The 27,460-nt window shown below is 41.4% G+C and overlaps 1 protein-coding gene and 1 long non-coding RNA gene across 5 annotated transcripts in view; one reads left to right on the plus strand and one right to left on the minus strand.

Moving 5' to 3' along the window:
• The window catches only part of Gm34790, a 33,991-nt gene extending 18,457 nt beyond the window's left edge, over window positions 1-15,534 (minus strand). The window contains exon 1 of the long non-coding RNA XR_382937.4: window positions 15,244-15,534. This is a non-coding gene — a long non-coding RNA (predicted gene, 34790). The remainder of the gene's footprint in view (window positions 1-15,243) is intronic.
• Window positions 15,470-26,730, plus strand: Mocs2 (molybdenum cofactor synthesis 2). Of its 4 annotated transcripts, none has more exons than XM_030247178.1 (7): window positions 15,470-15,633; window positions 16,646-16,767; window positions 18,112-18,256; window positions 21,877-22,004; window positions 22,521-22,671; window positions 23,468-23,591; window positions 25,599-26,318. In XM_030247178.1, exons 3-7 carry the CDS (start codon window positions 18,159-18,161, stop codon window positions 25,665-25,667), a joined length of 570 nt encoding a protein of 189 aa, XP_030103038.1. In that variant the 5' UTR covers window positions 15,470-15,633; window positions 16,646-16,767; window positions 18,112-18,158; the 3' UTR covers window positions 25,668-26,318. The 4 variants fall into 4 exon arrangements, with proteins under 4 accessions (XP_030103038.1, NP_038854.2, NP_001106845.1 ...); NM_013826.3 differs by having other exon boundaries at window positions 15,547-15,633; window positions 25,599-26,730; NM_001113374.1 differs by lacking the exon at window positions 16,646-16,767 and having other exon boundaries at window positions 15,547-15,633; window positions 25,599-26,730.
• Window positions 26,731-27,460: the final 730 nt, after the last annotated feature.

Here is a 27,460-nt window from a genome sequence, read left to right on the forward strand (position 1 = left end):
ACAGCCAAGCTTGGACAGTGAAGGAAACTGTCAAAAACAGAAAACTAGTGAAAATGTATTTGAATGATGGGGCCATGTTTAAGCCTCAGCAAGCAGCAGAACTTGGTAGCTTTGTTGCATGGTTTAGCTTTAGAGTGAAGTATACCAGAAAGGCATTATGGAATCTCCCTCTGTTGCCAAAGAAAGCCACCAAGTATGTCAGGCGTGTCCCTGTACAGAGGCAATCCTGGATCTCCTTGGAGATCCCCAGATGTTAGGCATGCTAGAGTCGTGAGGGACCTGCCGAGGAAAGCTGCTAACAGGGAGTGGAATCAGACCAAGAGAGAGAAGTGTGTTGCAGTCAACAAAGCTGAAAGGAGTTAGAGATCTGAAGAGTCCTCTTGGCATTAGGCATGGAGATAGAGAGTTTGGAGTTTGCCCTGCTGGGCTTTGATCTTGTTTTGGTCTATTATTTCCTCATTGTGCTCACCCTCCTCCCCTTCAGGATGGTAATGTGTATCCTGTCCATTGTGTGTATATGGTTTGCTTGCTTATGTTAATTTTACACAGGAAGATATAGTTAACAGAAGAGACTTTGAACTCTGAACTTTCAAACTGTGTTGAGACTAATAGAGTACGGAGACTTATGAAGCTGGACTGAATACACTTTTGCATTATGATATGGCTACAAGATTATGGGGGCCAGGGAATGGAATGTGGTGGTTTGAATAAGAATGGCCCCACAAGCTCATAGATTTGAATGCTTGGTCACCAGGACATGGCACTCTCAGGTGGTGTGACTTTGTTGGAATAGATGTGACCTTGTTGGGGGTGGGTTTTGAAGTGTCAAAAGCCCAAGCTAGGCCCAGTGGCTCTCTCTTTCTTCTGTTGCCTGCAGGTCCAGATGCAGAACTTTTGGCTAAGTTTCCACTACCATGTCTGCCTGTGTGCCATCAATCTATCTGTCATGCCGATAACAGACTAAACTTCTAAACCTAAAGGTAAGCCCCAAAGAAGTCTTTTCCTTTATAAGAGTTGCTGTAGTCATCATTTAGCAATAGACCATTAACTAAAACACCACCTATGGGTCTCAACTTAAGGAGTAGGTTTTAAATTGAATCTGAAAGTGGTGAGTTCTTACCATGCTACTTGTAACTATTGTGTAAGTGTTCATGTCTTGGCGGGTTGGTCATTATTGTAGCTCACGGGGCTCAAAGCTGGCTAAGACAGATGATTGCCTTTCTCCCCTGGAAGCTTACTTAGCACTTAAAGTACTATGAAAGCTACCCAGTATGATTGAAGTTTCCAGGTCAGCAATAATTTCTCCATGTTATATGACACAGGTATGTGGTGCCTTCAGCAATAAGGTCTTGCACTGAATGTTTTGCTAGTCTGTGGTGTCTATTAGGGACTTGTTGCTCCATTCTAGGGTAATTGAAATTCTTCTGGTGTATGTGTATGTATAGGATGTGTATATTTAGGAGGTATCTAAAGTAGTAGCTTTGCTTATGAGTTCTTCAAAAGTTCTTTAGTGTAATCTCTCTCTGTATTTCTTCTTCCATACTGTTCTTCCATCTCCTACCCCATTTAACACTACCTACTCCACTATTCACCTTTAATTCTTTGTACCATTGTGTTGTTATCTACCTTCTACATAAACTCACTTCCATGAACCCTTAATTTCTTGGCCTCTATGAATATTTTAAATGAATGACACATCTATGAAGATTCAAAGCTAACATCCACAGATGAGAGAAAAATATGTGATATCTTTTTACTTGGAGTAATTATTTCCAGGACCATCCATTTACCTGAGATTTCATAATTTTATTTTACTTTACTCAACAGCTAAATAATATTCCAACAATAAATATAGCAATTTTTTGGCAGAACAAAGTTGCAATGAACATGGATGAATAGGTATCTTTATAGTAGAATATAGAGTCCCTTGTGTATTTACCTGCAAGTGGTATGGCTGAATTACATGGGAGACCTATTTCTGTCTTTTACAAGCACCCCTATTCTGATTTCCAAAGCAGCTTCACTAGTTTCATTCTCATCAGCAATGAGTAAGTAAGAAACTTGTCTCAGGCACTCACATCTTTTCATACACAGAGTTCCACATAGCTTCATGCCTTAAGAAACAGGACAGAATGTATCTCTTTCAATCTAAATGTCACAGGAAAGGGCTCCTTCTGGCCAGTGTAGGGTAACATGGTCCAGCTCTAGCCTTCCAAAGAAACAGCTAGAAAGCTAGTCAAAGTCTTTGAGCCATTGTTTCTTAGGATATCAAACATCAGGCAATCAGGACTAGTCTATCATGAAAATTGAGAAGCCATTAAGGAGTACACTAGGACGGAGCCTCTCAGAACTTTGGTAGACCTTCTATATCAAAGCAAAGAAGGAGAAATCATGGCAGAAATCAATGATCTTCTTGGGTTAGAGAAGATTAGCAAGCTAGATACTGGGATCCTATAGCATTGAACCCAGGCAAAGAAAGAGTCCTGAAGACCCACTCTGTTAAGCATTCCGTTGGATATTGATCAGTGTGTGTGTGTGTGTGTGTGTGTGTGTGTGTGTGTGTGATATGTGTATGATTCTCTAACCATATAGAGAATCACTATAGAAGGTTAAAAGAAAAGATGCTCAGAGCCAGGGTGAGTATCTATTATACCTAGGCTACTGGGAAATTTAAAATTGATTGGACAGAGAAACCCAAACAAAATATGAACATATTCTTTCCTAACAATGCTTTAACTTGCCCAAAGTTAACATCTTTCCAATAATCTTACCTTGTTCCAGGAAAAAAAAAATTAAGGAGTATTTGTAGAAATACAAAAACACAACCTCATCCAAAAAAGTAAAATTCACTATCTGGCACCTAATAATAATTTTCAGATGTACTGGTGATTTTTACATTAGAGTAACTAAAATGTTTCTCAGAAACTACTTAAGGGAGGAAATATTTAGTTTTGCTTGTAATTCAGCGGATCCCAGTCCACTGTACAGGAAGCAGTAAGGCAGATCGAATCTGGACCTGAGCTACCATCTCCAGGGCTGTCTCCAGTGCCTCATAAGCCAACTAGGCCCCACCTTCTCAAGGTTCCACGGCCTCTCATAACAGCTCCACCACCCCAAACACAAGCCTATGGAAGACATTCCAGATTTAAACCATATCAGCAGGCTTCCAAAAAGATGTATATGGCAGGGGAAATATAATTAGGGAAAAATAAATCTATCAAATTAGCAGAAAGGACTGAGGTGACAAATTTGACAAAAGAAAATCTCAAAGATGAAAAGTCAAATATTTGAAATGAAAAATAAACTGGAATATATTAATTATAAATTGATATTTAAAAATACAAAAAATAGTGAACTTGAAGTATTAGTAATGGATACTGTTGAAAAGGGGGACAATTAAAGGTGAAAAAGAAAACAGGAAGGAAATGAGGAAGGAAGGAAGGAAGGAAGGAAGGAAGGAAGGAAGGAAGGAAAGAAGGAAACTAAGTGAACAGAATAACAGTGGGCACAGGGGAAGCTTTACGTATAAATAAGTCTTTTTATCTAATTATAGTCTACACAGGAGGAGGGGACAGGACATGAGGAGAGAGAAATTATTTTTCATAAAAAATTTCTAGAATGTCTAAAATCTAAATGCGACCAAAACTTCAAACCCAATTTCAATGAAGCCCAGTGAAACACGGGGACAAAAACAAAAGTGTAGAGAAAGTATCTTGTGTATTGTACGGATGCATCAAGTTTGAATTTAAAAACAACAAACAAACAAACAAAAACTATGGCCTACAGAAAAGGGTAGAATAGAAGGTGGGACATCCAAGAGGCAGAAAGAATTCTAGGATAGATCCAGACATGGGAGATTCACCAGGGAAGATGTGACAAGATGGACCCATGGTACCTGAGCGCAGGTAAAAAGCCACGTGGCAGAATGTAGATTAGAGTAAATGAGATTTTTTAAGTTATATCTCGTCAAAAAATGAGTCTAGCTAGATAGTCAAGGTATTTGTCAATCTATTTTGAGTCTGAGTCTTATTTATGGAGGCATGGGGCTAGAAGGAAGAATAAGACCTAACATCTATAAATGGCGCCCAGCTTGTAGCAATTAGAACCCAAGCTTGCAGCCTAAAAACACCCAGGTGAAAAGCAGGTGGTGGTGGTGGTGGTGATGGTGAGGTATTGTCAGGCTTGCCAGTCAAGAGGCCTGGTCTATTTAAAAAATAATGGAATCAGACCAAAGCCAAAGCTTCCCAGAACAACACAAGACTAGCGCTGGGAAGGAGGTTTCTTAGACAAGGAGCAGGAACCTACAAAGAGATAGTATGGAAGGTGGAAAAAAAGCCCCTACTGAATTTAAAAACAACCCAGAATGGGGCTTCTCCCAAGGGCAGAGCACAGTGGTGGCTGGGGGGTGGGGGGCAAGAGGACCAGGCTCTGGGTTACAAATGGGCTGAATGCCACAGACACAGTGGCAGATGACAGACTCATGGAGACTTCCTGGAGACCACATTTGACACATAAGCCACTTCAGGTTTTCCCTGCTGGTCATCCCAGTCCTGTCTTATGGAAATTAATGCTCAGGACTCATGGTGAGCAGAAATGTAGCCCTAGGTTGGCTGCTATAGCCAACGTCAGTGGAAGGCCTCTCCCTATAAACGTTTCCCTGTAAACAAGGTGACAGGAGTATGGCTAGGCGCAGAACAACAGCCTCTGAGCTAAAATACAGCAGACACAAGAGACAGAGACAGACAGATCTCTAAATTCTAGACCAGCCTGACCTACAAAATAAAGTTAGAGGGTAACCCTCTGCTGATAGGTAAAGCCACTTACAAACGACAGTCTAAAATGAAAAATGACACGTTTTTCCTTAAAGATACTATATAGGTTTTTGCTTAATAATAAAAATAAATAGGAATGTTCATACTTATTTAAAAAATAAATACACATCAACCTTAGATTTATATAAAAAGAACCGGGGATATAGGTATATTTATCCACGTACGGTGTCTATAATCTCAGCTGGAAAGCTAATGCTTTTTCTGTTGCCAGAAAAGCATTTTTCCCAAGTGAAGATCTAGTCTGCTAGTCAGTGTAAGGACCCAGAGTCAGGGCTCAGACAGGGTTGTTTGCTTTTATCTTTTCAGAAGGAAAGCGTCCAACTAAGGCATCCAGAGACTCCTGGACAAGAGAAACATCTAAAGAATAATACTGTTAAGTTTATTAGCTGTGTGGCATGTTAATTATCAGATTGGCAATACAGAATGCAAATGCCTTTTGTCAGAGGAGATAAATACATCAAATAAACACGCCAGTCATAGAGACAATGTGATATTGTTTTACACTATGCTTGGGGGTATGCTTGGGCACTAAGAAGGAACGGAATTTAAATAAAGTTGAATATGGGAAAGAATGTTAAATTAAGAGGGGAGGAAAAGAAGGATAAATAAATCCACATAAAAAGCAAATCTCCAAAAAAGGGAGAAAGAGATAAAATCGACATAAATGTTTTCAATAGTACAGAGATACTAAATAAATAAACTCATGACTCATATCCAATCCTGGGCAAACAAAGATGGAGATGGATAGGTTTCTTGTGAGTTCAAGGCCAACCTGATCTACAGAACAAATCCAGGACAGCCTGGGCTACACAGAGAAGCCCTGTCTTAATAAATAATAAAAATATATTTAATTTTAGGGGATATATGGACTCCACACAATCTTGTTTTGAATCATCAAAGTATCAAAATGAAAATGGTTGTATGTTCAATGGTAGGTAATATTGTACCTCTCTTTGAGAGAGGTTTACACAGGGCAGATTGATTGGATCAGTCTATACGTATAATAACTCCAAACTGCTGGACCACATATATATATATGTTATGTGAGGAGTGAGGCTTTTTGTTTCAGTCAACAAAAAAGGAAAAAAAAAGTTTTGGGTGCCCTCCAAAATAATAAGAATCAGATTTGGTAGAGGGAGACCTCCTGAAAATTTTGGCTTCAGAAAAAAAGGAGAGGAAAGAACATGGAGGTAGAGGAGGTCACCATGAGTGGAGATGGACCAGGGGCACAGCCAGGATTTGGGGTAAACCGCTGGGGAAGTAGACAAGCAAGCATCTAGAAAAGTAGATTTAGGGGTTATACCCCTCCCCAGTAATTGTCCAAGCCAAATAAAATAAGCATAGTCTGAGCCTTATTCATTTGTAAGCTAGACGGGGAAAAGTTTATGTTGGTTCAACCACACAAAGGAAAACCACACTGAAACATGTTATAACTGAGTTGCTTGAACAAGCAACAGGGGAAACCTTTTAAAAAGTATACAGAAGGGAGATGAAGCATTTTATGCAAATACATAAAGTGGAATGAAGGTGGTTTATAAAAGAACTAATGAGAAAGCACACTGGAACGTCTCTAAAGCACCCAAAAGGGTGGATATCATTAACCAGAAACTATGTAGTTGTTGGAAAAGATATTTGTCAATTACATCAAGTAAGTTGCTAAGTCAGACCTGTATGCCGACTGGGTTTTGGCTCTCAGCTAAATTGTTGCAGTTCTACCTTTCCTCTTTGTTGCTGTGATGAAACACTATGATCAAAAGCAACTCAGGGGAGGAAGGACTTTCTTGGCTAATACTCCCAGGTCACAGTCCATCACTGAGGGGTATCTGGGCAGGAACTTCAGCAGACACCACAAAGAAATGCTGCTCTCTAACATGCTTGCTGGCACTCTCCGAGCTTCATGCTTACATAGCTTCTTATTTAGTCCAGAATCATCAGCCCAAGGAATGGCGCCACCCACAGACCAACATGAGCTGGAAGATTCCTCTCAGAGACTGAGGCTTCTCCTTTCTGATGAGTTCTTGAACATATTCCCCACTATCCATGATGGATACATTTCAAGACCTCCAATGAATGCCTCAAAATATATAGTATCATATGTATATATGTTATATATTATATATATTGACAATTTACCTTTATATATATTGATAATATCAACTAACAATAAAACAAAAAAAGTTTTAACTGTAAATTGTAATAAAAGTTTCATGAATATAGTCTCTCCCTGTCACAACTGTTCTGTAGTGACTTGCAAGTGATGAAGCAGCACTGCGATATCCCGACAGTCACTCTGATAACCAGAAAGGCTACTATGTGACTAATGGGCAAGTGGATATCCTGGCTGAGGGACAGTTTATGATTCATAGCTCCGGGAAAATGAAAAGATGACAAAGATTTCATCAAACTATTAAAAATTATGTACAAAGCAAAAAAAAAAAAACCTGGAATCTCCTCCTATGTAATATTTTTGGACTGCACGTACTGAGATTAAAAAGTGAGATCATGAAGAAAGGTAACCATGGTGACCTCTCACTGTAAACACACTGAGGACTTTCCCCTGGGAAGAGGCTTGCTATCATCCCTGCCACACCCCCATCTACTATTCGAATGCTGAAAATTTGCAAGTGTTTATTTTACTTATCATGGGCTGCAATAGGTTTTTCCCTTGTTAGGCTAGTTCACATTTTATGTTTCTTATGTTATGCGAACTAGCTGAAAAACTTACCCTCGCCTACTTATTCTAATTTCAAGTTCTTCCCAAGCAGCTCCTTTTCTTTTTTTTTTTTTTTTTTTTTTTTTCCATTTTTTATTAGGTATTTAGCTCATTTACATTTCCAATGCTATACCAGAAGTCCCCCTTACCCACCCACCCCCACTCCCCTACCCACCCACTCCCCCCCTTTGGCCCTGGCGTTCCCCTGTACCGGGGCACACAAAGTCTGCGTGTCCAATGGGCCTCTCTTTCCAGTGATGGCCGACTAGGCCATCTTTTGATACATATGCAGCTAGAGTCAAGAGCTCAGGGGTACTGGTTAGTTCATAATGTTGTTCCACCTATAGGGTTGAAGATCCCTTTAGCTCCTTGGGTACTTTCTCTAGCTCCTCCATTGGGAGCCCTGTGATCCATCCATTAGCTGACTGTGAGCATCCACTTCTGTGTTTGCTAGGCCCCGGCATAGTCTCACAAGAGACAGCTACATCTGGGTCCTTTCAGTAAAATCTTGCTAGTGTATGCAATGGTGTCAGCATTTGGAAGGTGATTATGGGGTGGATCCCTGGATATGGCAGTCTCTACATGGTCCATCCTTTCATCTCAGCTCCATACTTTGTTTCTGTAACTCCTTCCATGGGTGTTTTGTTCCCACTTCTAAGGAGGGGCATAGTGTCCACACTTCAGTCTTCATTTTTCTTGAGTTTCATGTGTTTAGGAAATTGTATCTTATATCGTGGGTATCCTAGGTTTTGGGCTAGTATCCACTTATCAGTGAGTACATATTGTGTGAGTTCCTTTGTGATTGTGTTACCTCACTCAGGATGATGCTCTCCAGGTCCATCCATTTGGCTAGGAATTTCATAAATTCATTCTTTTTAATAGCTGAGTAGTACTCCATTGTGTAGATGTACCACATTTTCTGTATCCATTCCTCTGTTGAGGGGCATCTGGGTTCTTTCCAGTTTCTGGCTATTATAAATAAGGCTGCTATGAACATAGTGGAGCATGTGTCCTTCTTACCAGTTGGGGCTTCTTCTGGATATATGCCCAGGAGAGGTATTGCTGGATCCTCCGGTAGTACTATGTCCAATTTTCTGAGGAACCGCCAGACTGATTTCCAGAGTGGTTGTACAAGCCTACAATCCCACCAACAATGGAGGAGTGTTCCTCTTTCTCCACATCCTCGCCAGCATCTGCTGTCACCTGAATTTTTGATCTTAGCCATTCTGACTGGTGTGAGGTGGAATCTCAGGGTTGTTTTGATTTGCATTTCCCTGATGATTAAGGATGTTGAACATTTTTTCAGGTGCTTCTCTGCCATTCGGTATTCCTCAGGTGAGAATTCTTTGTTCAGTTCTGAGCCCCATTTTTTAATGGGGTTATTTGATTTTCTGAAGTCCACCTTCTTGAGTTCTTTATATATGTTGGATATTAGTCCCCTATCTGATTTAGGATAGGTAAAGATCCTTTCCCAATCTGTTGGTGGTCTTTTTGTCTTATAGACAGTGTCTTTTGCCTTGCAGAAACTTTGGAGTTTCATTAGGTCCCATTTGTCAATTCTCGATCTTACAGCACAAGCCATTGCTGTTCTGTTCAGGAATTTTTCCCCTGTGCCCATATCTTCAAGGCTTTTCCCCACTTTCTCCTCTATAAGTTTCAGTGTCTCTGGTTTTATGTGAAGTTCCTTGATCCACTTAGATTTGACCTTAGTACAAGGAGATAAGTATGGATCGATTCGCATTCTTCTACATGATAACAACCAGTTGTGCCAGCACCAATTGTTGAAAATGCTGTCTTTCTTCCACTGGATGGTTTTGGCTCCCTTGTCGAAGATCAAGTGACCATAGGTGTGTGGGTTCATTTCTGGGTCTTCAATTCTATTCCATTGGTCCACTTGTCTGTCTCTATACCAGTACCATGCAGTTTTTATCACAATTGCTCTGTAGTAAAGCTTTAGGTCAGGCATGGTGATTCCACCAGAGGTTCTTTTATCCTTGAGAAGAGTTTTTGCTATCCTCGGTTTTTTGTTATTCCAGATGAATTTGCAAATTGCTCCTTCTAATTCGTTGAAGAATTGAGTTGGAATTTTAATGGGGATTGCATTGAATCTGTAGATTGCTTTTGGCAAGATAGCCATTTTTACAATGTTGGTCCTACCAATCCATGAGCATGGGAGATCTTTCCATCTTCTGAGATCTTCTTTAATTTCTTTCTTCAGGGACTTGAAGTTTTTATCATACAGATCTTTCACTTCCTTCGTTAGAGTCACGCCGAGATATTTTATATTATTTGTGGCTATTGAGAAGGGTGTTGTTTCCCTAATTTCTTTCTCAGCCTGTTTATTCTTTGTGTAGAGAAAGGCCATTGACTTGTTTGAGTTAATTTTATATCCAGCTACTTCACCGAAGCTGTTTATCAGGTTTAGGAGTTCTCTGTTGGAATTTTTAGGGTCACTTATATATACTATCATATCATCTGCAAAAAGTGATATTTTGACTTCCTCTTTTCCAATTTGTATCCCCTTGATCTCCTTTTGTTGTCGAATTGCTCTGGCTATCCTTTTCTTTTTCTTCGTATTTTATGAGCTATTCTGAAAAGGTTATCAAAAATAGTCTTTGGGTCAAGTGAACTCCTCTTTGGTTTGTAACTGCGCTGAAAAGGCTATGCCTGTTTGCTCCCCTTATGGGCACTGGCTGTTCTCAGACTGTAATAGCAGAACTGGGGTTGAGGAGACAGATCATGCGGCTTGGGAAGGTTAAATCCGTATGGTCTTATGCTTTACAGGAAGGTCTGCTGACCCCTAAAGTACAGGGAAGAGACACACCCACCTGAAATCTAAGAGCAGAGCGAGGGTAGGGTTGGAGAAACCACCTCAGCATATTGGCTTCACGGTGTTTGTCCCAGACTTTAAAGGATATTTAGTTCCTCTGCCACACAGTGTGCAGTTGCCCTTAGTATCTGTGGAGGTGAGGAGCTGAGCTGCTGGTCCTAGAATCCTCCAAAGCTGCACAAAGCTGTACAAGCTCAATTCCCTTATATAAATAGCATAGTATTTGCATATGATTTATACCAGCCTGAGTACAAGGCTGACTATATTATAGCACTGTTGGCTTATGAACAAAGGAAATTTTCTCACAGTTCTAGAGGCCAGAAGTCTGAGGTCTAGGTTCTATTGTTGGGAGCCGCCCCCACATTCGCCGTCACAAGATGGCGCTGACAGCTGTGTTCTAAGTGGTAAACAAATAATCTGCGCATGTGCCAAAGGTATTTCTCTACCCCATGTACTCTGCCTTCCCCGTGGCAACAACTCGGCCATGGGCTGCAGCCAATCAGGGAGTGATGCGTCCTAGGCGAAGGATAATTCTCCTTAAAAGGGGACGGGGTTTCCGCCATTCTCTCTCTTGCTCTGCGCTCTGGCGCTCTGGCGCGCTGGCGCTCTGGCTCCTAAAGATGTAAGCGGGGGGCTTTCGTTTTTGGGGCTTGGGGCTTGCGCTCCTGGCTCCTGAAGATGTAAGCAATAAAGTTTTGCCGCAGAAGATTCTGGTTTGTTGTGTTCTTCCTGGCCGGTCGTGAGAACGCATTTAAGATTCTATCAAGGGTCTTCTTCATGTTGTAGACTGACATCTTCTTGCTGTATCTTCCCATGATAGAAAGAAACATCTGTTTCTGTAGGCTCCTGCCTAACCCCTTTAACAGGTTCCACTCTTGTATGATCTATTTATCTTCCATACACCTACCCCAAACGTCATCATCTAACTGGATGCCAGGGGTGGGGTTTCAATGTAATGCATCTTGAGAGGATGCAGGCATGTAGTGCACAATGGTGGGCCTACGCTCTTTGAGTCCTGAGAGAAACCTGGGCTTCGGATGATATCCAAACTCTATACCTATTTCAATCTTTTGAGGTTTTTACCACATTTAAGGAGAGACATCCAGCTTGTGTTCTTTTCCTGTATTCCAGAATCAGTCACTGCTACTGACAAAGGCTGAGATGTGTGCAAAAGGTGAGATTGGCTTCCTTATGGAGCTGTTTGAAGACTAGGACTTGACATGAGCTATTCACCAAGACCAGACATAGCCTGTACCCTCCCCAGAAATGGCTCCCAATCCTGTTCTCTTTTTTATCTTCTAAGAGAGTTGGTCTGCTATTTTTTGGCTCATTGCTTTTGAGTTTTCTTTTCCTCAACTCTCCCTCCTAATGCTTCTAAAAAGTCATTGGTTGGAGCTTTCTAGAATCCATACTATGGTCCTTAAAGATTTGGTTTTCATTGGCTAACAACTCTTTGACCAACCTCCTCTCTCCCCTCCTTTCCTCCCTCTCCACCCTCTCTTCCTTCCCCCCTCCCTTCCTCCCCTCCACCCTCTCTTCCTCCCCCCCTTCTCTCTCTTCTTCCCCCTTTCCTTACTTGTGCCTCTTGCATATCTCTATGTGCAAATCTTAGATTTTCACACAACAAAAATTTGAGATCCAGACTTCTGTTGCCACCTTCAACTGGAAGATTGCATATTGGTTTTCAAAAAAAATGTTTTTAAAAATGATCACAGGTGTCTTTAAGAGCTAGCTCCCTACTTTTTGAGGTGAAAGATTTGTAATAGAAATGACTAGCCCCAAAGGCATGCTTCTTTTGACCTTACTCCTTGAATAAACTAACAAGGATATGGAGTTTATGTGGGGTTTATTCTTTACAAATTACTAATGAATAAAACAAGAAGTATAGCATAATTTCAAACACTCATTTGATCACAAAGCCAACTTGATAATATGTATACACCTACAAGGTGTGGTGCGTAAGGCATTGTGAAGTGTGTTCAATAATACATGCCTTGCGCTGGGCATGCTTCTTATAGCAGGCCTTAATAATAAATCTGTTTTCATAAGTCATTTGTGTAGATTGGTGTTGGAAATTTTGGGTCACCTGTAAAGATGCATAATTTCATGTGGGTTTATGTAAAGCTAGTATTTCAAAACATAATTACCATGTTATCAGTTTTTTTTAAAATGGCATTTGAAATTCTTCAAAGATATTAGTCCAGTGTCTCTTTATCTTATACCAGCTCCCGATCATCTTCAGAAATATTTCTGCTGAGCATAAATTCTATTATACTCAAAGAATTGCATAAAGACTGAAATTTCAAGATCTATTATATATATATTTTTTCATATAGCATATGATCATAGGCTCCATGTTTTCCAATCTGTGAAACCAAGTCACATTCCAAGAGGGGTCCTTGACAATGAGCAGTAGGTACCTAGGGGCTCTTAGATTTAAATTAATAACTAAAAACAGGTCACAGAAAATGTTTAGACAAGAATAGAGATAGGCTGTGATGAAGGTGAATACACAAGACATCCAGATTGTTTGCTTGATTGTTTTAAACCCCTGAAGTAGGCAGATAAATTGCCTTGTTTGTTTTAGAAACAGAAAAAAAATTTTTTTTCACTTCAGGCTCAGTTCAAGTAGAGACTAAGCTGTTTTTCTTGTTATGAAAAAACACCCTGACCAAAAGCAACTTAGGGGAGAAAGGGTTTATTTGGCTTGTGGTTCCAGGTTACAGAGAGAGTCATAGCAGCAATAAGCTGACAACTGGTCACTTCACATTCTCAGTCAAGAGCAGAAGAAATGTGTGCACCATGCCGCCTGCTTGCTTGCTTCTGGCTTTCTCCAGACTTATAAAATTCAAGGCCCAGACCAGGGGACGTCACCATGCCAAGGATGGCCAATTACCAATCAAGGCTTTCCCACAGACATGTCCACAGAGCCTGATCTATATTATTTTTAGATTGGAGCTCCTTTTCCAGTTTATTCAAGGGTGTGACCGGTGGACATTTAAACTAACCTGCACAGCAGTAATGTGCAGTAGTAATGGTGGGAAGTATTTACACAATATTAATCAGACAGGAAATGATGTTACCTGTGCATTCAAAATTTGTTTAGCAAATCTAATGAACATAGACCCTGACAGACATTTCTTGGAAAACATTTTGGAAAAGGGAATGAACATTTTTGGAAATACAGTCATTCCTGAGATATCTTCCTCAAATAAATAGATCCTTTTGTGAGGAGCCAAAATGTTCTACATTTCTAATATCAGAGTTTAGATTCTTTTTTTAAATCTAGAAATAAGGCGGAAATGTCTTTATCTAAATTTATGTCTGTATTTTTAACTAAATGGCATCTCATTTAGTACAGACTGAGAAAATAGTGACTAGATTTTTTTTATAATAAATTGTAACTTAAGCAAAACAATAACCTTGCTACTAAAGAGGTTAGGCTATTCCTAGTAATTTATTATGTTCCATTCTAATTACCCACTTATGTAATTAATGAGTTTGTAACTAAAATAACATTAAAGTCTTCAGCATAACATGAAAATATCCTGGTATTAGTCTGGTTTGCAATCAGAACTTAAGATAGGGCTGTATTTTTTTTTTTTATTATTTGAGTAATGAAGAAAAAAATGAATAGAAACTGGAAGTACTAGAGGCCAAAAACCTTGAAAAGACTCACTCCACTAATAACTCAGAAAGGAGACAGCGTGTTTCCCCAACAAGATTTGGAATAGGCTGACAAAGAATTTTTTTTCTTTTTAACTAAGCTATTAAGTTAAATCCATCAACAGAAAAACCGCAGGAAAATGTGTGCCATTTGAAAACATTATTTCTTTTAACTTGTAAAAGAATTTTAAAAATTTTTACTGTTCAGTGCTGTGGATTGTGACTTTACACTAAGCAACATCTCAGCCCTAAGAATCTTGTAGAATAAAGAGGATATTTTCAAAATGAATGGCATTATCCTGATGTCATGGTCTCATAATTGGATTTTTAATATTTGAATAGAGTAAAACATTATTGAGCTTTGTCTTTGTCCTTGTTAAGATTTTATTTCTTATGTGTGTGGGTGTTTTGCCTGTATGAGTGTCTGAGCACCGCCTATGTGGATGCTGGGAATTGAACCTGCGTCCTCTGGCAGAGCAGCCTAGCACAGGCTTAACCCTGTCTCATCTCTGAGTCCACCAAAGGAAGTTTTTAGGAAGAGCTCTTAGGCAATTTTTGAGGTCCCACCTGCCCTCTCCGCCCCCAAGCAGGAATGATAGGCTCTAGCCTTTATATGCACCAGTTTGTTTGCAAAACCACATTGAACTATGCATTGTTTCTTAGCCTATTGAAGATATTGCTCATTGCTGTCACTGGAAACGACCCAGGAGCCCAGAGTGACTGTCAGTTTCCTCGTTTACCTAACAGCATGTGGACATAAATATTTAACCTTAATGTTTAGCAACCTTATCAAAATAAATGTTGATGCAAATCATAATCGGGCTTATTACTCCCCTCTGCCCACCCTTCCCCTTCTGCATTTCTATTTCTTCCTTGAACTGAGTACACCCATCTTGCCAACTATTTTCCTTCTGGAAATTTATTACCCAATTTTTACGTTCCCATAGCTTGACACAGAACGTGAAATGTCCTTTCCTTCCGTATTTGTTACTATTTTGGCAAATGTATTTGGCACAAGAATCTCCTCGGTGAGACTTCCTACAGCAGGTGACCCAGCCACGCCCCCCGCCACTCTCAACTGAAAGGTAAGGTTTTTACTAAGATTACAGTTGGAACACAGTTACGGTTAACCCGGACTGAGCGCCCAGCGAGGGCCACTTAAATCCACGTACCCACGCGACAACTAAGGCAGAGATGTGTACCTAGGAAGTCTGGATGGGGTCGCTGGCTCAGAAACTCCTGAGCGCCTAAAACACTGAAGTGACAGTCAGATACCGTCTCCACGCTGCGAATAAGAACCCGGATCCCACACTGGATGGAGGGGCCGCATAGGTTAGCCTGGGGAAGGCCACCCTGCCGGGTCACACAAGAGGTCGCAGCACTGGGATCCAAAAGCAGAGTAAACTTTTGTGGGTGCAGGAGGCGTGGCGGGGCGGAGCGAAGTGTACGCAGGCGCAGTGTCCACACGCCCGGGGTTGAGCACCACCCAGAAGGTGGAGCATCCGGCTGCGCATGCGCTCTGAGTCACCGGCGCCTCTAGGGGTTGGAGAACTGGCTTCGCGGTGTGTAGCGGGATGGTTCCTAGGTGCCAGGTAAGAGTTGGTTCGCGCGGCTGGGGCGCCCCTTCCTCTCTAACTCCTCCCGGGTTCCGGGTCTTGCGCCTGCTGCTCGCTGAATGTCAAGTTCTGTCCCCGAACTCTGGTGTCCAGGTCATGGCCTTCACGACCGATTACCTAGACGGTTTTTTTCCCTACCATTCCGGATGATTTATTTTGACACTTTTTAAAATTAAAACGCTCCTAGTTAGGAATTATTGTGAGGAAATGCGCATCACCCAATGATTGACAGGCTCAGGATAGTTTGCAGCAGCCGTGATTATTGTGGAGAGACCGAGTTGTACTGAGTGACAGGTGAGACCTTGTGCACAGTCAGGTCCCTTAGTTCCCAGGCTGATTACACGGGTTTGGCCTAGAAACTACCAGTTGATCCTGTAATTCAAGCCCATTTGCTTTGCTGCATGTCAAATGTTCTGTGTTTTGTAACTCAATCGTAATGTAGGACGGAATCAAAGGTCATTTGACCACTGTGAAATGAAAGCTAGGCCTTTGCTGACTGGGTTATTTAATTTACTTGTGTAATCCACCCCCTGACTCAGACCTCTGTCTCTGCTTCGCGGCTGATGGAAGAATCGATTCCGTGTCAAGTCAGACTTAGCATGTTTTCTAAGGAAATTTAGTAGGATTTTAATGCTGCCACACAAGCTTGAGATTGTGAGAGGTCTGAACAGTAGGCAGAAATCAGAAGTGATTTTAAAGCGTTTGTCTCAAATATGAATCTATAGATATATGGAAGTGTTTTGTTTGTTTGTTTATGTTTTTCGAGACAGGGTTTCTCTGTGTAGTCCTGGCTCTCCAGAACTACACTCTGGTAGACCAGGCTTGTCTTGAACTCACATAGATCTGACTGCTTCTGCCTCCCCAGTTCTGGGTTTAAAGACATGTGTCACCACCACCAGGCCAATACTGAAGTTTTGTGAGCCATTGCATTTGGGGAGCGAGGAGCCTTCTTGGTGCGGGTTATTTAGACTATCCTCTCTCCTTTCAGATTGACGTGTTGTATTTTGCAAAAAGTGCTGAAATAGCCGGAGTTCGCTCGGAGACCATTTCTGTGCCACAGGAAATCAAAGCGTCAGAGCTGTGGAAGGAGCTAGAGAGTCTCCATCCTGGGTAGCTAACGTTATAGAGTGCATATGATGAACATGTAAAGGTTTCTAAAATGTGTAAATTACGTGTGAGTGTGCGTATGTGTGTTCTCACACAAGAGTACTAGTTCTTTTAAAATTCTTGAAAATTTAAAACTCTGGTATTTAGAAACATCCAAGTACCACAAGGAACACCATAGATAATTTACTAGAAAAGCAGTCAAGTGGATGCCCCCTAGATATGTTTATGTAATTTACAATCATTTTTCTAATTTCTAAGACAGAAAAATGCAAGTTCTGCCTTTTATAGCCTAAGATGAAAAATTGAAAGATGCTGTTAAAAAGATACATTATAAACCTTTCTGTCCTTTTCTCTCTTTTAAAATACTCAAAAGTTTCTGAGATTGAAAGAAAAATGAAGTATAACAGACCCTACATGCTTCTGAGCTTGGGTTTTATAATATTTGAAAATTTCTCACTGGCCCCTGAAAATCTGAAATGAAACTTATTATTTTTCCCTGAAGCCCTGTCGGGATGAGCTATAGAATGGCTGGACACTGTCCCAGGAACACGAGTGGTGCTGCTTCAGCCTGCGGAGAGAGGTTTCCCCCAGAGCTCTGCTCTGTGCGGAAGGTGCTATACCAGTAGCTCCCAACCTGTCGGTGGCGACCCCCCCCCCAAGGGGTCGAATGACCTTTACACAAGGGTCACCTATTAGATAGCATATCAGATATTTTCATTACGATTCATAACGGCGGCAAAAATGACAGTTATGAAGTAGCAATGAAGTAATTGTGTGGCTGGGGGTCACCACGATGTGAGGAACTGTATTAAAAAGGGTGGCGCCGTTCGGAAGGTTGTGCCACACTGTGTGCTCAGAAGGGCTGCATGCTTCTCCCTGGCTAGGAACCACTCAAGTCACCTTTTCCCTCTGTGAAAGGTTGGCAAGCCCTTTGTGCTGTTTCACCTACCTGTAAGCCAGCAGCCGGCTTCATACGAAAAGGCTGTGTTCTCGTTGGGAAGTTTTTGTTTTGATTTTTTTTTTCTTCTTTTCTCCAAAGTTTTGAATATAGGTCTGTAAACTTTTCTGTCCTTTTCTCTTCTTTAGAATACTCAAAAGGTTTCTGAGGTTAAAGGAAAAGCGGACGGAGAATAACAAACCCCACGCACTGCTGAGCTTGGGTTTTATGATAGTTCCTATCTTCCCACTGGCCTTAGCTTTAGAGTAACCTCACATATCTTTGGGGTCAAGTGTGTTCTACGTAGTGAGAGTTAGGTCAGTACCTTCGTGAATGAAGTATTACTTAATGCAGCTGAGGAGGTGTGAGGAGCAGTTCACAGGGTCTAACCAGGGCCGTTTCTCCTTCAGGTTGGCTGATGTTAGAAACCAGGTGATATTTGCTGTTCGTCAAGAGTATGTCGAGCTTGGAGATCAGCAACTCCTGCTTCAGCCCGGAGATGAGGTTGCCATCATCCCGCCAATCAGTGGAGGATAATGCATCTGAGCCATCTGGGTATGTGGTGAAGGACCAGCCTCAGGATACCTTGCGCATGGTTTGCTCTTACTGTCTATTCTGTGTGAGGCTGACTGCACCAGTCCTTTACCGAGGCAGCAGCAACTGGGATTTCTATACTGATGCTAGGTTGTGATGAATACTGTCTACCGTCTCCCATGACCCCTAGAGTAAGCAGTTTGATGTGTTCATTATATTCATTTAACATTTCTCATTGAGATCTTATGATGCATGTGTTTTGATGGTGGGAAAACAAACTCAGAGAAATTTTAAAATACCTTGTCTTTAGGGACTGGGCAGGTGCCTCCCTTTGTGAAGTGCTTGTATGAATGAGCATGAGGCCTTATTAGGGACCTAGAACCTCTGTAGAAGCCAGATGTGGCAACACATTATTTTAGCCCCAGCCCTGGAAGGCAGAGACAGATGGATCCCTAAGGATGTGCAGGCCAGTGAAGTCCAGATTAACTGAGAGACTCTTGTTTCAAAACATAAGATGGAAAGCAATTGAGGAAGACACCAGTGTTGCCATTTGGCCTCCGCCTAAATGTGCACAGTGTTCAGGTTCATGAACACACACACACACACACACATACATGCACATACAAACGAAAGCTTGTTTTGGCCACGTGTGGCCACACATGGCCTTTCCTCACAGTGGCAGGACCAAAATTTGAATTTACCTTTGTAGTATGACCTTGTTTACTTTTTAACAAATGTGGTTGCTTATACCTGATAATAGCTTCCCTGGATGTAAACTGTATAAGTAGGAAGTTAAAAGGATTGTCCCTGAAGAGACAGTCAACTACTGTCCAGCACAGAGGAGCAGCTTCTCAGCTGTGTGGTCGTGGGACTCTCGGGTCAACTTAGTCCATGGAAGAGTGGGATGCGTATAAACATTCTTCAGGGTAGTGTGGGAGCGCCCGGCTAAGGACTGAGTCAGAATAGCTTGTTTTATTGTCAACTGAAGAATAAATACACTGCAAGGTAAACTGTTTTTGAATAAGAACTCTTTAAGGTATAGATAAAAAAAAAAAGAGATAGGAAAGAAAAAAGATCTCCCGAAAGCAACAGTAAATATCCTTCACAGAAGCAAAGGTTCAGCCCCATTAAAGACAAGCCAGAGATGTCTGTTTTCTCTGCCTCCCTTTCCTGGAAAGCTGTGTAGCAGGTGCCAGCATGTTCACACTTAGGGAACTTTCTCAGGCCTGCTGTCTGGACACTCTAGGATTCCCTGTGGAAGATATATCTTAGTTTCGTGATCACATTCTGATCAGCCTATTTCAGAGTTAATTCAGAGAGCAAGCATACTGCTTTTAAAAGCCCACGCGTGTGACTGCAGCAATTCAGAAAGGTGAGAGCGATTGTTAATAGGATTGTACAATGTTTGAGTGAGCTCAAACTTTGAGTCAGCCTGAGTTATCTTGGTTGGTGTTAGAACCCACAAGCCATGTTTGAGTTGTCTTTACAGTCAGAGGTGCGGGAACTCAGTATGGTTGGAAACACGATTTGGGTTTGGTGTTTTCAGAAAGAAAAAAAAATGATGTGTCAAGCAACGGTTCTTGGCCCCTTTGGGATCAAACAACCCTTTCCCAAGGGCTGCATATCAGATGTCCTGCATGTCAGATATTTACAATTTTTAACAGCAGTAAAGTTAGTGATGAAGTAGCAACAAAGTGATGTTATGGTTGGGGTCGCCACAGCATGAGGACCTGTACTGAAGAGTTAGGAAGGTTGAGAGCCACGGTGTGACCTGTACTGAAGAGTTAGGAAGGTTGAGAGCCACGGTGTGAAGGGTGTAAGTTCCTCAGGTGGCACACAGAGAAGGTGAGAAATCCGGGTGCCACGTGCTGGTTTGCTTTTTGTTTTTGTTTTGTTTTATTTTTGTTTTTTGTTTTTGTTCTTTTTTTTAGCTGGAGATAGAGAAACAAACACTGAGTTAAGACTTCTTGAATTCTCAGCACTTTGCCCAGGTCTCTGATAACTTCTCTTTCATTTTTTTCTATTCATATGAACTTTCACAGGACTTCTAATTATACATCTCATGGCATGTAGCACAAGGTCCCCTTTCTTGGCCAGCCTCAAGCTAGCCTCTCTCCTTTACTCCTGAGCACATCATATTTTTTATTGCCCCATAATCTTGAAATTTGCCGCTCCCTTTCATGGCCTGCACCCTGTCCCTTTTTCTCCGTGTCACTTCTTATTGCTCAGATCTCAACTTTGAACATTACCTCTTCAGAAAGACCTTTGGGGTCCCCTTTATCTATAGTAGTCCCTAAGACCTATCACAGATGTTTACTTATTTCCATTAAGTTATCTCAGTGTGGTAGGGGTGTGTGTGTGTGTGTAAATGTACACATGCCACAGGGTGTATATGAAAGTTAAAGGACAGCTTATGGGAGTCGATTTTTTTCCTTTCACCATTTTATGTGGATGAAGCTTGGTAGTTAGCCTTGGTGACAAGGACCTTTACCTACTCAGCAACTTTCCTGGACCTGTGGCTCTTCATTGGTTTGCTTATCCTATTCAAAGACAAGCGCTCTGAGGTCAGGAGCCTGGGCTTTTGGGTACCTGCAGATCAGTGCCTAGGGTACTTCTGGCTCGTAGTCATTTGTCGTAGTTAGGATTTCTATTCCTGTGATGAAACACTGTGCCCCAAAGCAAGTTGGAAACTAAGGAGTTTGTGTCTGTTTACCACTCTGGGTCACACGCCATCACTGAGGGAAACCAAGGCTGGACCTGGAGCAGAAGTCCTGTTGGAATACTGCTTACTCCTTGGTCCTCATGGCTTACTCATTATGGTTTGCTTCATCTGCTTTCTTGTAGCACCCAGAACCACTAACCTAGGGCTGGCACACCCCACACTGAGCTGGGTCCTCCCACCTCAATCATCAATAAAGAAAATGCCCCACAGACTTCCTTACCTACAGACCAGTCTTTTGGCAGCCTGTGGTTCCCTCATCCCAGCTTGTGTCAAGTTGGCATAAAACTACCCACCATAGTATAAGCAGATGGCGTGGGAATGCTGTTTAGTGAATAAATGTAAAACTCCAAAAGACTTCATACCGTACCTGGAGGGTAGGTGCACAGTTACCTTTTTCCTCTGTCACTTACTTGGTTTGAGCTAGGTTGTGAAGGGCTCATTGTTCCCGTAGAATTATCATCTCTTCCCTTTTCCGTCTCTCGCTTGAAGGAAAAGGCCATTCTGTGTGTACGACAGGCTTACAAAGTGGTTAGTGATGTTCTGGGTGTGGGGCTCCCTTACACAGTGGTTAGTGGTGTTCCAGGTGTGGTTACACAGTCATTAGTGATGACATACTTAGAGCTATAAGTGGTGGTACTTTGTGTCGTGCTGAGAGATGAGCAGCAGTTACATTCTTTGGTTAGATTGGCCTATCCTGTGGACACGTGTGAGTGATGATGCTTAAGTAGAGTTCCTGTAGATTCCCGAGGGAGTGTAATAATTGTTTTAGTTTATTCAAACCTTGGACTTAATTTTTATCACTCAAGTCAAATCCTCGTCTTCCCACCTAATGTAGAAAAAGTGGACATGGAAACAATGTGTAAGTCGAACGTCTTACTTCTGCCACTCTTGCTAAGGGTTGTTGACATCTTATTTCTAGGAAAGATGTGGACGATGTCCAGGAGAAACCTAAAGACATAATACAGTTCACTGCCGAGAAGCTCTCTGTGGGGGAAGTGTCACAGTTGGTGGTGTCCCCTCTGTGTGGTGCAGTGTCTCTCTTTGTAGGTGAGTTTGTGATTTCTGAACTTCTATAGAGTAGAAGCCAGTGAGTGCTCTCTATGTTGGATGTACAATACTGAGTGACAAGCCAAAACTGCCCACGGAGGGGACAGAAACTTCCCAGTTTTAGTTTTATCTTAGTTATTTTTTTTATTAACAAGCCATATTAAATTACAGGGATGACAAAGCATGATAAAAATCAACACTAAGAGAGAAATTTTGTACATTCCAAATGTTGAGATAAAATATACATTTATAGATATAACAAATGTTTTCCTTTTAAGTGTGAAGTGCTGCTGGTGAGAAGCCAAGTACAGCTTGTCTGTCCTACGATGCTGTCAGGAAGCTTGCTTAGTTATTGTTATTATCATCTTGGAGCAATTCTTGTTTGCTCTCCTAGTCAAGTTTCTTTGTAAGTTAGAAATAATTCTTTTAAAAAAATATGTAAATGAAGTATTTCTGTTGTAGGGGAAATCTTATTCTCATTGTGTGATTTTTTTGTTTGTTTGTTTTGTTTTTTAGGGACTACAAGAAATAACTTTGAAGGCAAGAAAGTCATTAGCTTAGAATATGAAGCGTATGTACCGATGGCAGAAAATGAAATCAGAAAAATTTGTAATGACATTAGACAGAAATGGCCCGTGAGACACATAGCAGTATTCCATCGGCTTGGGTAGGATCTTTTTATCTTTTGAATGGTGAATATGGTTTTCCCTGAGGGCAGTGGAGAGTGCGTCCAGCATTCACCTTGATTGCTGTGGGATTGCAGCTTCAGGTGCCCTCGCCACCTCTTCTGCTATAACGAAATGTGCCAAGACCTTCAGGTCCCAGCCTGAAGTGCCTGTGGGAATGTCTGCCTAAATCCTTGACCATAGACAGTTGTTCTGGGCTCTTAGCTCAGAGTATGGTGAGAGTTGGCTCCAGATCTGAAGCCATTAAAAACAGTTGGCTTGTCATCCCACCAAAAAGAGTGGCGTTCCAGGATTTCAAAAGAAGCCATCAATTAAGACATCTGTCATTGTTATTAGCCATAATTTTATTACTAACCGCTAATGCTACTGGGTGTTGCCAGTCCTGTTGCTTAAGATTCATTGGTATATAATGTTTTTAATGCGGCATTAAGTATATGTGGTCCCTGTGTAGTCTGTTTTAGACAGCATCTCATGCTGTGCCTTGTTTGAGTCAGGTTTATTGAATTATAGAGAAGACCTTTTTGTCTTCATCCCCATCAAAGAGTTTTTAATGTATAGATGCTAATTTCCACTGAATATAACTGAGATAAATTATCATTTTCTAGTTAAACTAGATATTTAAATACAATAGAATTACTATATATAGTAATTAGGTACATATATATATATGCACATATATATACATACATATAATATATAGTGTTTTTAACATTTTTAGGGTTTCTTTGATGTATGAGTCAGGAGATAATGGTAATTTTTTTTGCCATCTTGTTAAAGTTTGGTTCCAGTGTCAGAAGCAAGCACAGTTATTGCTGTGTCTTCAGCTCACAGAGCCGCGTCCCTCGAAGCCGTGAGCTACGCCATTGATTCTTTAAAAGCCAAGGTGCCCATATGGAAAAAGGTGAGTGAGGAAAATACCTCATTTTGTCACGGGGAGATGATTTTATTCTTAGATAAAAGAGTGTTCAGAATTTGGCTTCATATGCCTTGCTTACCTATAGAATCCTGTTCTTCTCAGCTGTAAAATAGCACATTTATGTAGTGACCGTTTTCCAAGTTTAACCATATATAATATAATATATATATATATATATATATATATATATATATATATATATATATATATATGTTACATAACCATATATATATATTTGTACCCCAAGGAGCACATGGTATAGAGCAGGCCTCCACAAGGGCTGGTGGTTAGAATCTCTAATCCACACTTTCTGTGGCTCCAAGGGTAAATTTCCCTTCAGTTAGGATTTTATTCAACTAGAGGTCTTTCTTTGGAAAGTAAGAATAATGTTGGTTTCTTAGTCTCTGGCCAAAAAGCAATCCCTCAGGGCAAAAGAGCATTTGCCTAGTGGTTTTCTTTTCAGAGGAGACTGTGTCTGAGAAAATGCTTAATGGATGGATTAGAAAACGAATAGGTACCAGGCACGGTGTCTCTCATCCACATTCCCGGCACTGTAGGAAGACCACAAGTTTAATCTGCCATAGGCTCGTAGATCCCATCTCAGAAACATACATAAAAATTGAAAGCATCACTAGGACATGCTGAGGCCTTTTCTGCCTTTACGTCAAGTCAAACAAGAGCAAGTCGCTCTGGTTAAATGGGCATTTTGCATGGCCAGCCTCTGCTCCCCACCGTAGGGTAGCAGCATTGGGGGACAGTTCTGCACATGCGAATGTGTACTTATGCATCTGAGTCTAAGAGCCCAAGTGGCCCTCAGCAGTGTGGCTGTTCCAAAGCCAAGAAACTAATGGCAGCTCCAAGGTTGGAAGAAGCTCACACAGGGCCAGGACCATGCTGAAAGCAGTGGCTGCCTCAGTCAGTGGGAAAGATGAGCAAGCAGGACCATGGTCTGTGAAATTTAGTGGGCATCGTATTTTCTGAGTAAAACCTGATCCTCTCTGTGGGCTAAAGACTTTAGGAACTACATTGGAATTACAAGGTAGGGTATGTGTCCATGGAGCTCGTGTTCTGAGAGAATGTGAGGCAAGCCCAGGCAAGGGGAAGGGGTTGAGACTGCTCCAATCAAGGTTCCAGCCAGATGGCAACAATAGCTGTCTTTTCTGCAGAGGAGAGGATAACAGGGAGAACCTCAGAGGAGGCTCTGCCCTGAAGTGAGAGCAGGCAGTGAGTGGGCACACACTCTCACTTTATGCCTGGAGGGCTGGGCCAGTGCGGGTGCTCAGAGGCAGGCAGACAGAGCAGGGAACCCGGACCTTGTCTGGGAACAAACAGGACACTGGTGACCTACCCCATGAGGTGCAGCGCAGACCCGACACACCAAAGATTTCAATAGCTGCTGTGAGGAAACCCAGAAAGAAATTCAGCAGTTTAGCACTTGGGTTTATCCCACTGCAGGAATGAGATCGAGCCAAGAGGTGTTGGCTTTCTACTTCCTGTTCAGAGCTCAGGTCGGATTCTTTGCCTAGCCCACATGTGAAGATCATCTGAGACACAGGAAAAGGGGCTGTAGGCAGGTTAGGGCACTGCACAGAGGTCCTACCAGACTGAAGCACAGGCCTCTCTAATCACTTCCCTGTGCTCATGTAGCTTCATGACTGATGGGAATCCAGTCCACCCTTTCTCTTAGTGATGTTCAAGTCGGTGCGTTTGCGAAGAAGTACAGTTTAAAGCTAAAGGCATTCCGCTTATCCTCTTCTGTAACTGCATCATGTCTTGTGACAGCTTCTGGTCTGTCACCTCCTGATTGGAGTTAGAGGAGCCTGCATAGGGGACATGTATTTATGTCCGTGTTCTCTGTGCCTCATGTCCCTTATGTTGTTAGAAAGAGTGCACATCTACATATAGATGTGCTATTTACTGGGCTCATTTGTTCAGAGTATTTTATTCTCATTAACATGCATTTTGAATACCTGCTCTCGTTCTGGTTTTTAGGAAATATATGAAGAATCAACCTCATCTTGGAAAAGAAACAAAGAGTGCTTCTGGGCAGCTGGTGACTAGTCAAGTGTGGTGCGCTAAGTCTAAAATTTGATAATCTCATAGCTAACACAAACGGAGAATAGCCAAGTGCATGAGTGTGTGGGATGAGGGGCTGCCTAGGACTTAAAGATGGGGAGAAAGGGCTTGACTTAAACCTGTGATAAGATGTCTGCAATAGACTCAGCCTTCTGTGACTAACTCCTAACTAACCAGCTCGCAGTGCGCTGCAGCCTTCCTTTTACCTTCAGCTGTCTCAGGAAGACCTTGCTGTCCCAGAGTGTACTGAGAGCATCACTATCAGGCATGTGTTACCAAAAAACTGGCAGAATCAGAAACTCATTTACATAATGTAAAAGTGAATCTAAATAAATCATGATTTAAACAGTCTAAAAATAGATCCTGTCTCCTTTTTAGTCAATGATAATAACCTAAGGGATTAGTTGTCAATATTCTCATCACTGTACAAATTAGCATAAAATTGTTATAAAACTAACTAGCAACAAGGTGGTTTATGTTAAAATGATGTATGTTTAAAAGTTGGCCCACAATTGCTTGAGGAGATTGTGCAGTTATTTGTTAAAGTAGTTTAGATAGTTTTCATAATGTTTATGTAACAATAGCCTGTGTGAAGTTAAGACTAAACAAATTAAATTTTCTGCAAGATATTTATACTAAGCATCCAGTTTTTGATTGGTGAATTTATCATGGCAGGTTTGAATATACAAATCTCGTACACTTTGTGTTTCCAGCTTTATTGACATATATTTGACAAGTGAAATACACTTAGGTTCTATAATGTGGTGTCGTGATGCTTGTGTTGTGGTGAGATCGTCACAACCCAGACGATTAACATGTCCATCACCTCAGACAGGTTCACTGGGAAGACTGAAGGTACATTCTAAGCTCAGAAAGAACTAAAATACTAGCAGGGCTAGAGAGATGGCTCAGCAGTTAAGAGCACTGGCTGCTCTTCCAGAGGACCCAGGTTCAATTCCCAGCACTCACTTGGCAGATCACACTAGTCTGTAAGTCCAGTTCCAGGGTTGCTGAGGCATTTATATATATATAATAAATATATAATATCAAAATATGTGATAAATTGTGTGAATATATATACACATACACACACACATATTCATTGTCATAGAATTATCCTTGCTCACAATGAGAATAAAAACTACTTTTAAACACTTAGATTGAAAGGATTTTCTCTTGTTTTGAAAGGTTATTCCTGTGATATCCAGGAAAAACACATTTTTACCTAATTAGCGCATATATTCAAGGACTGTTTTCAGACTGCCTATGCTCTGACAACCCTGCCCTCCACCTTTACTGTCATGGGAAGATCATCTGTCCTGAGTGGCTGTGAGTGACAGGACAGTTGTGCAGCTTCAGGAATCTCCTGGTTACTTGTCTGTGTTCTTGGTTCATCCCTAGGGGTTGGGTACATAGGACACTGAGAAGGAAGAAAGAGCCCTATTCCCCTCCCGTAGTGATCGATGGCCATCTGTCTGCCTCAGCCTTCTCTCAGTCTAGAACCTTCCTGATCTTCCTCCGAGCCTTGCTCTTTATGTGGGGGATCAAGGGCTTCGGGGTAGAGTCACTTCCTCTACACCTGAAAACAGATAAAGTTAGTAGACCTGTGTATATTATTAGGACTTCACAGCTGTGGCATTGATATGTTGCTTTTAATGTTCACATAAGGTACTTTTAATTTTTAAGCTACCTCTACTAGAACTGGGAATGGTAGTGCATGCCTTTAGTATTAGCATTAGAGATGATCTCAGAGTGTGAAGCCATCATAGTCTACATAG

This window comes from Mus musculus, chromosome 13 (genome assembly GCF_000001635.26).
Source record: "Mus musculus strain C57BL/6J chromosome 13, GRCm38.p6 C57BL/6J".
In the NCBI taxonomy this organism is placed as follows: domain Eukaryota; kingdom Metazoa; phylum Chordata; class Mammalia; order Rodentia; family Muridae; genus Mus; species Mus musculus.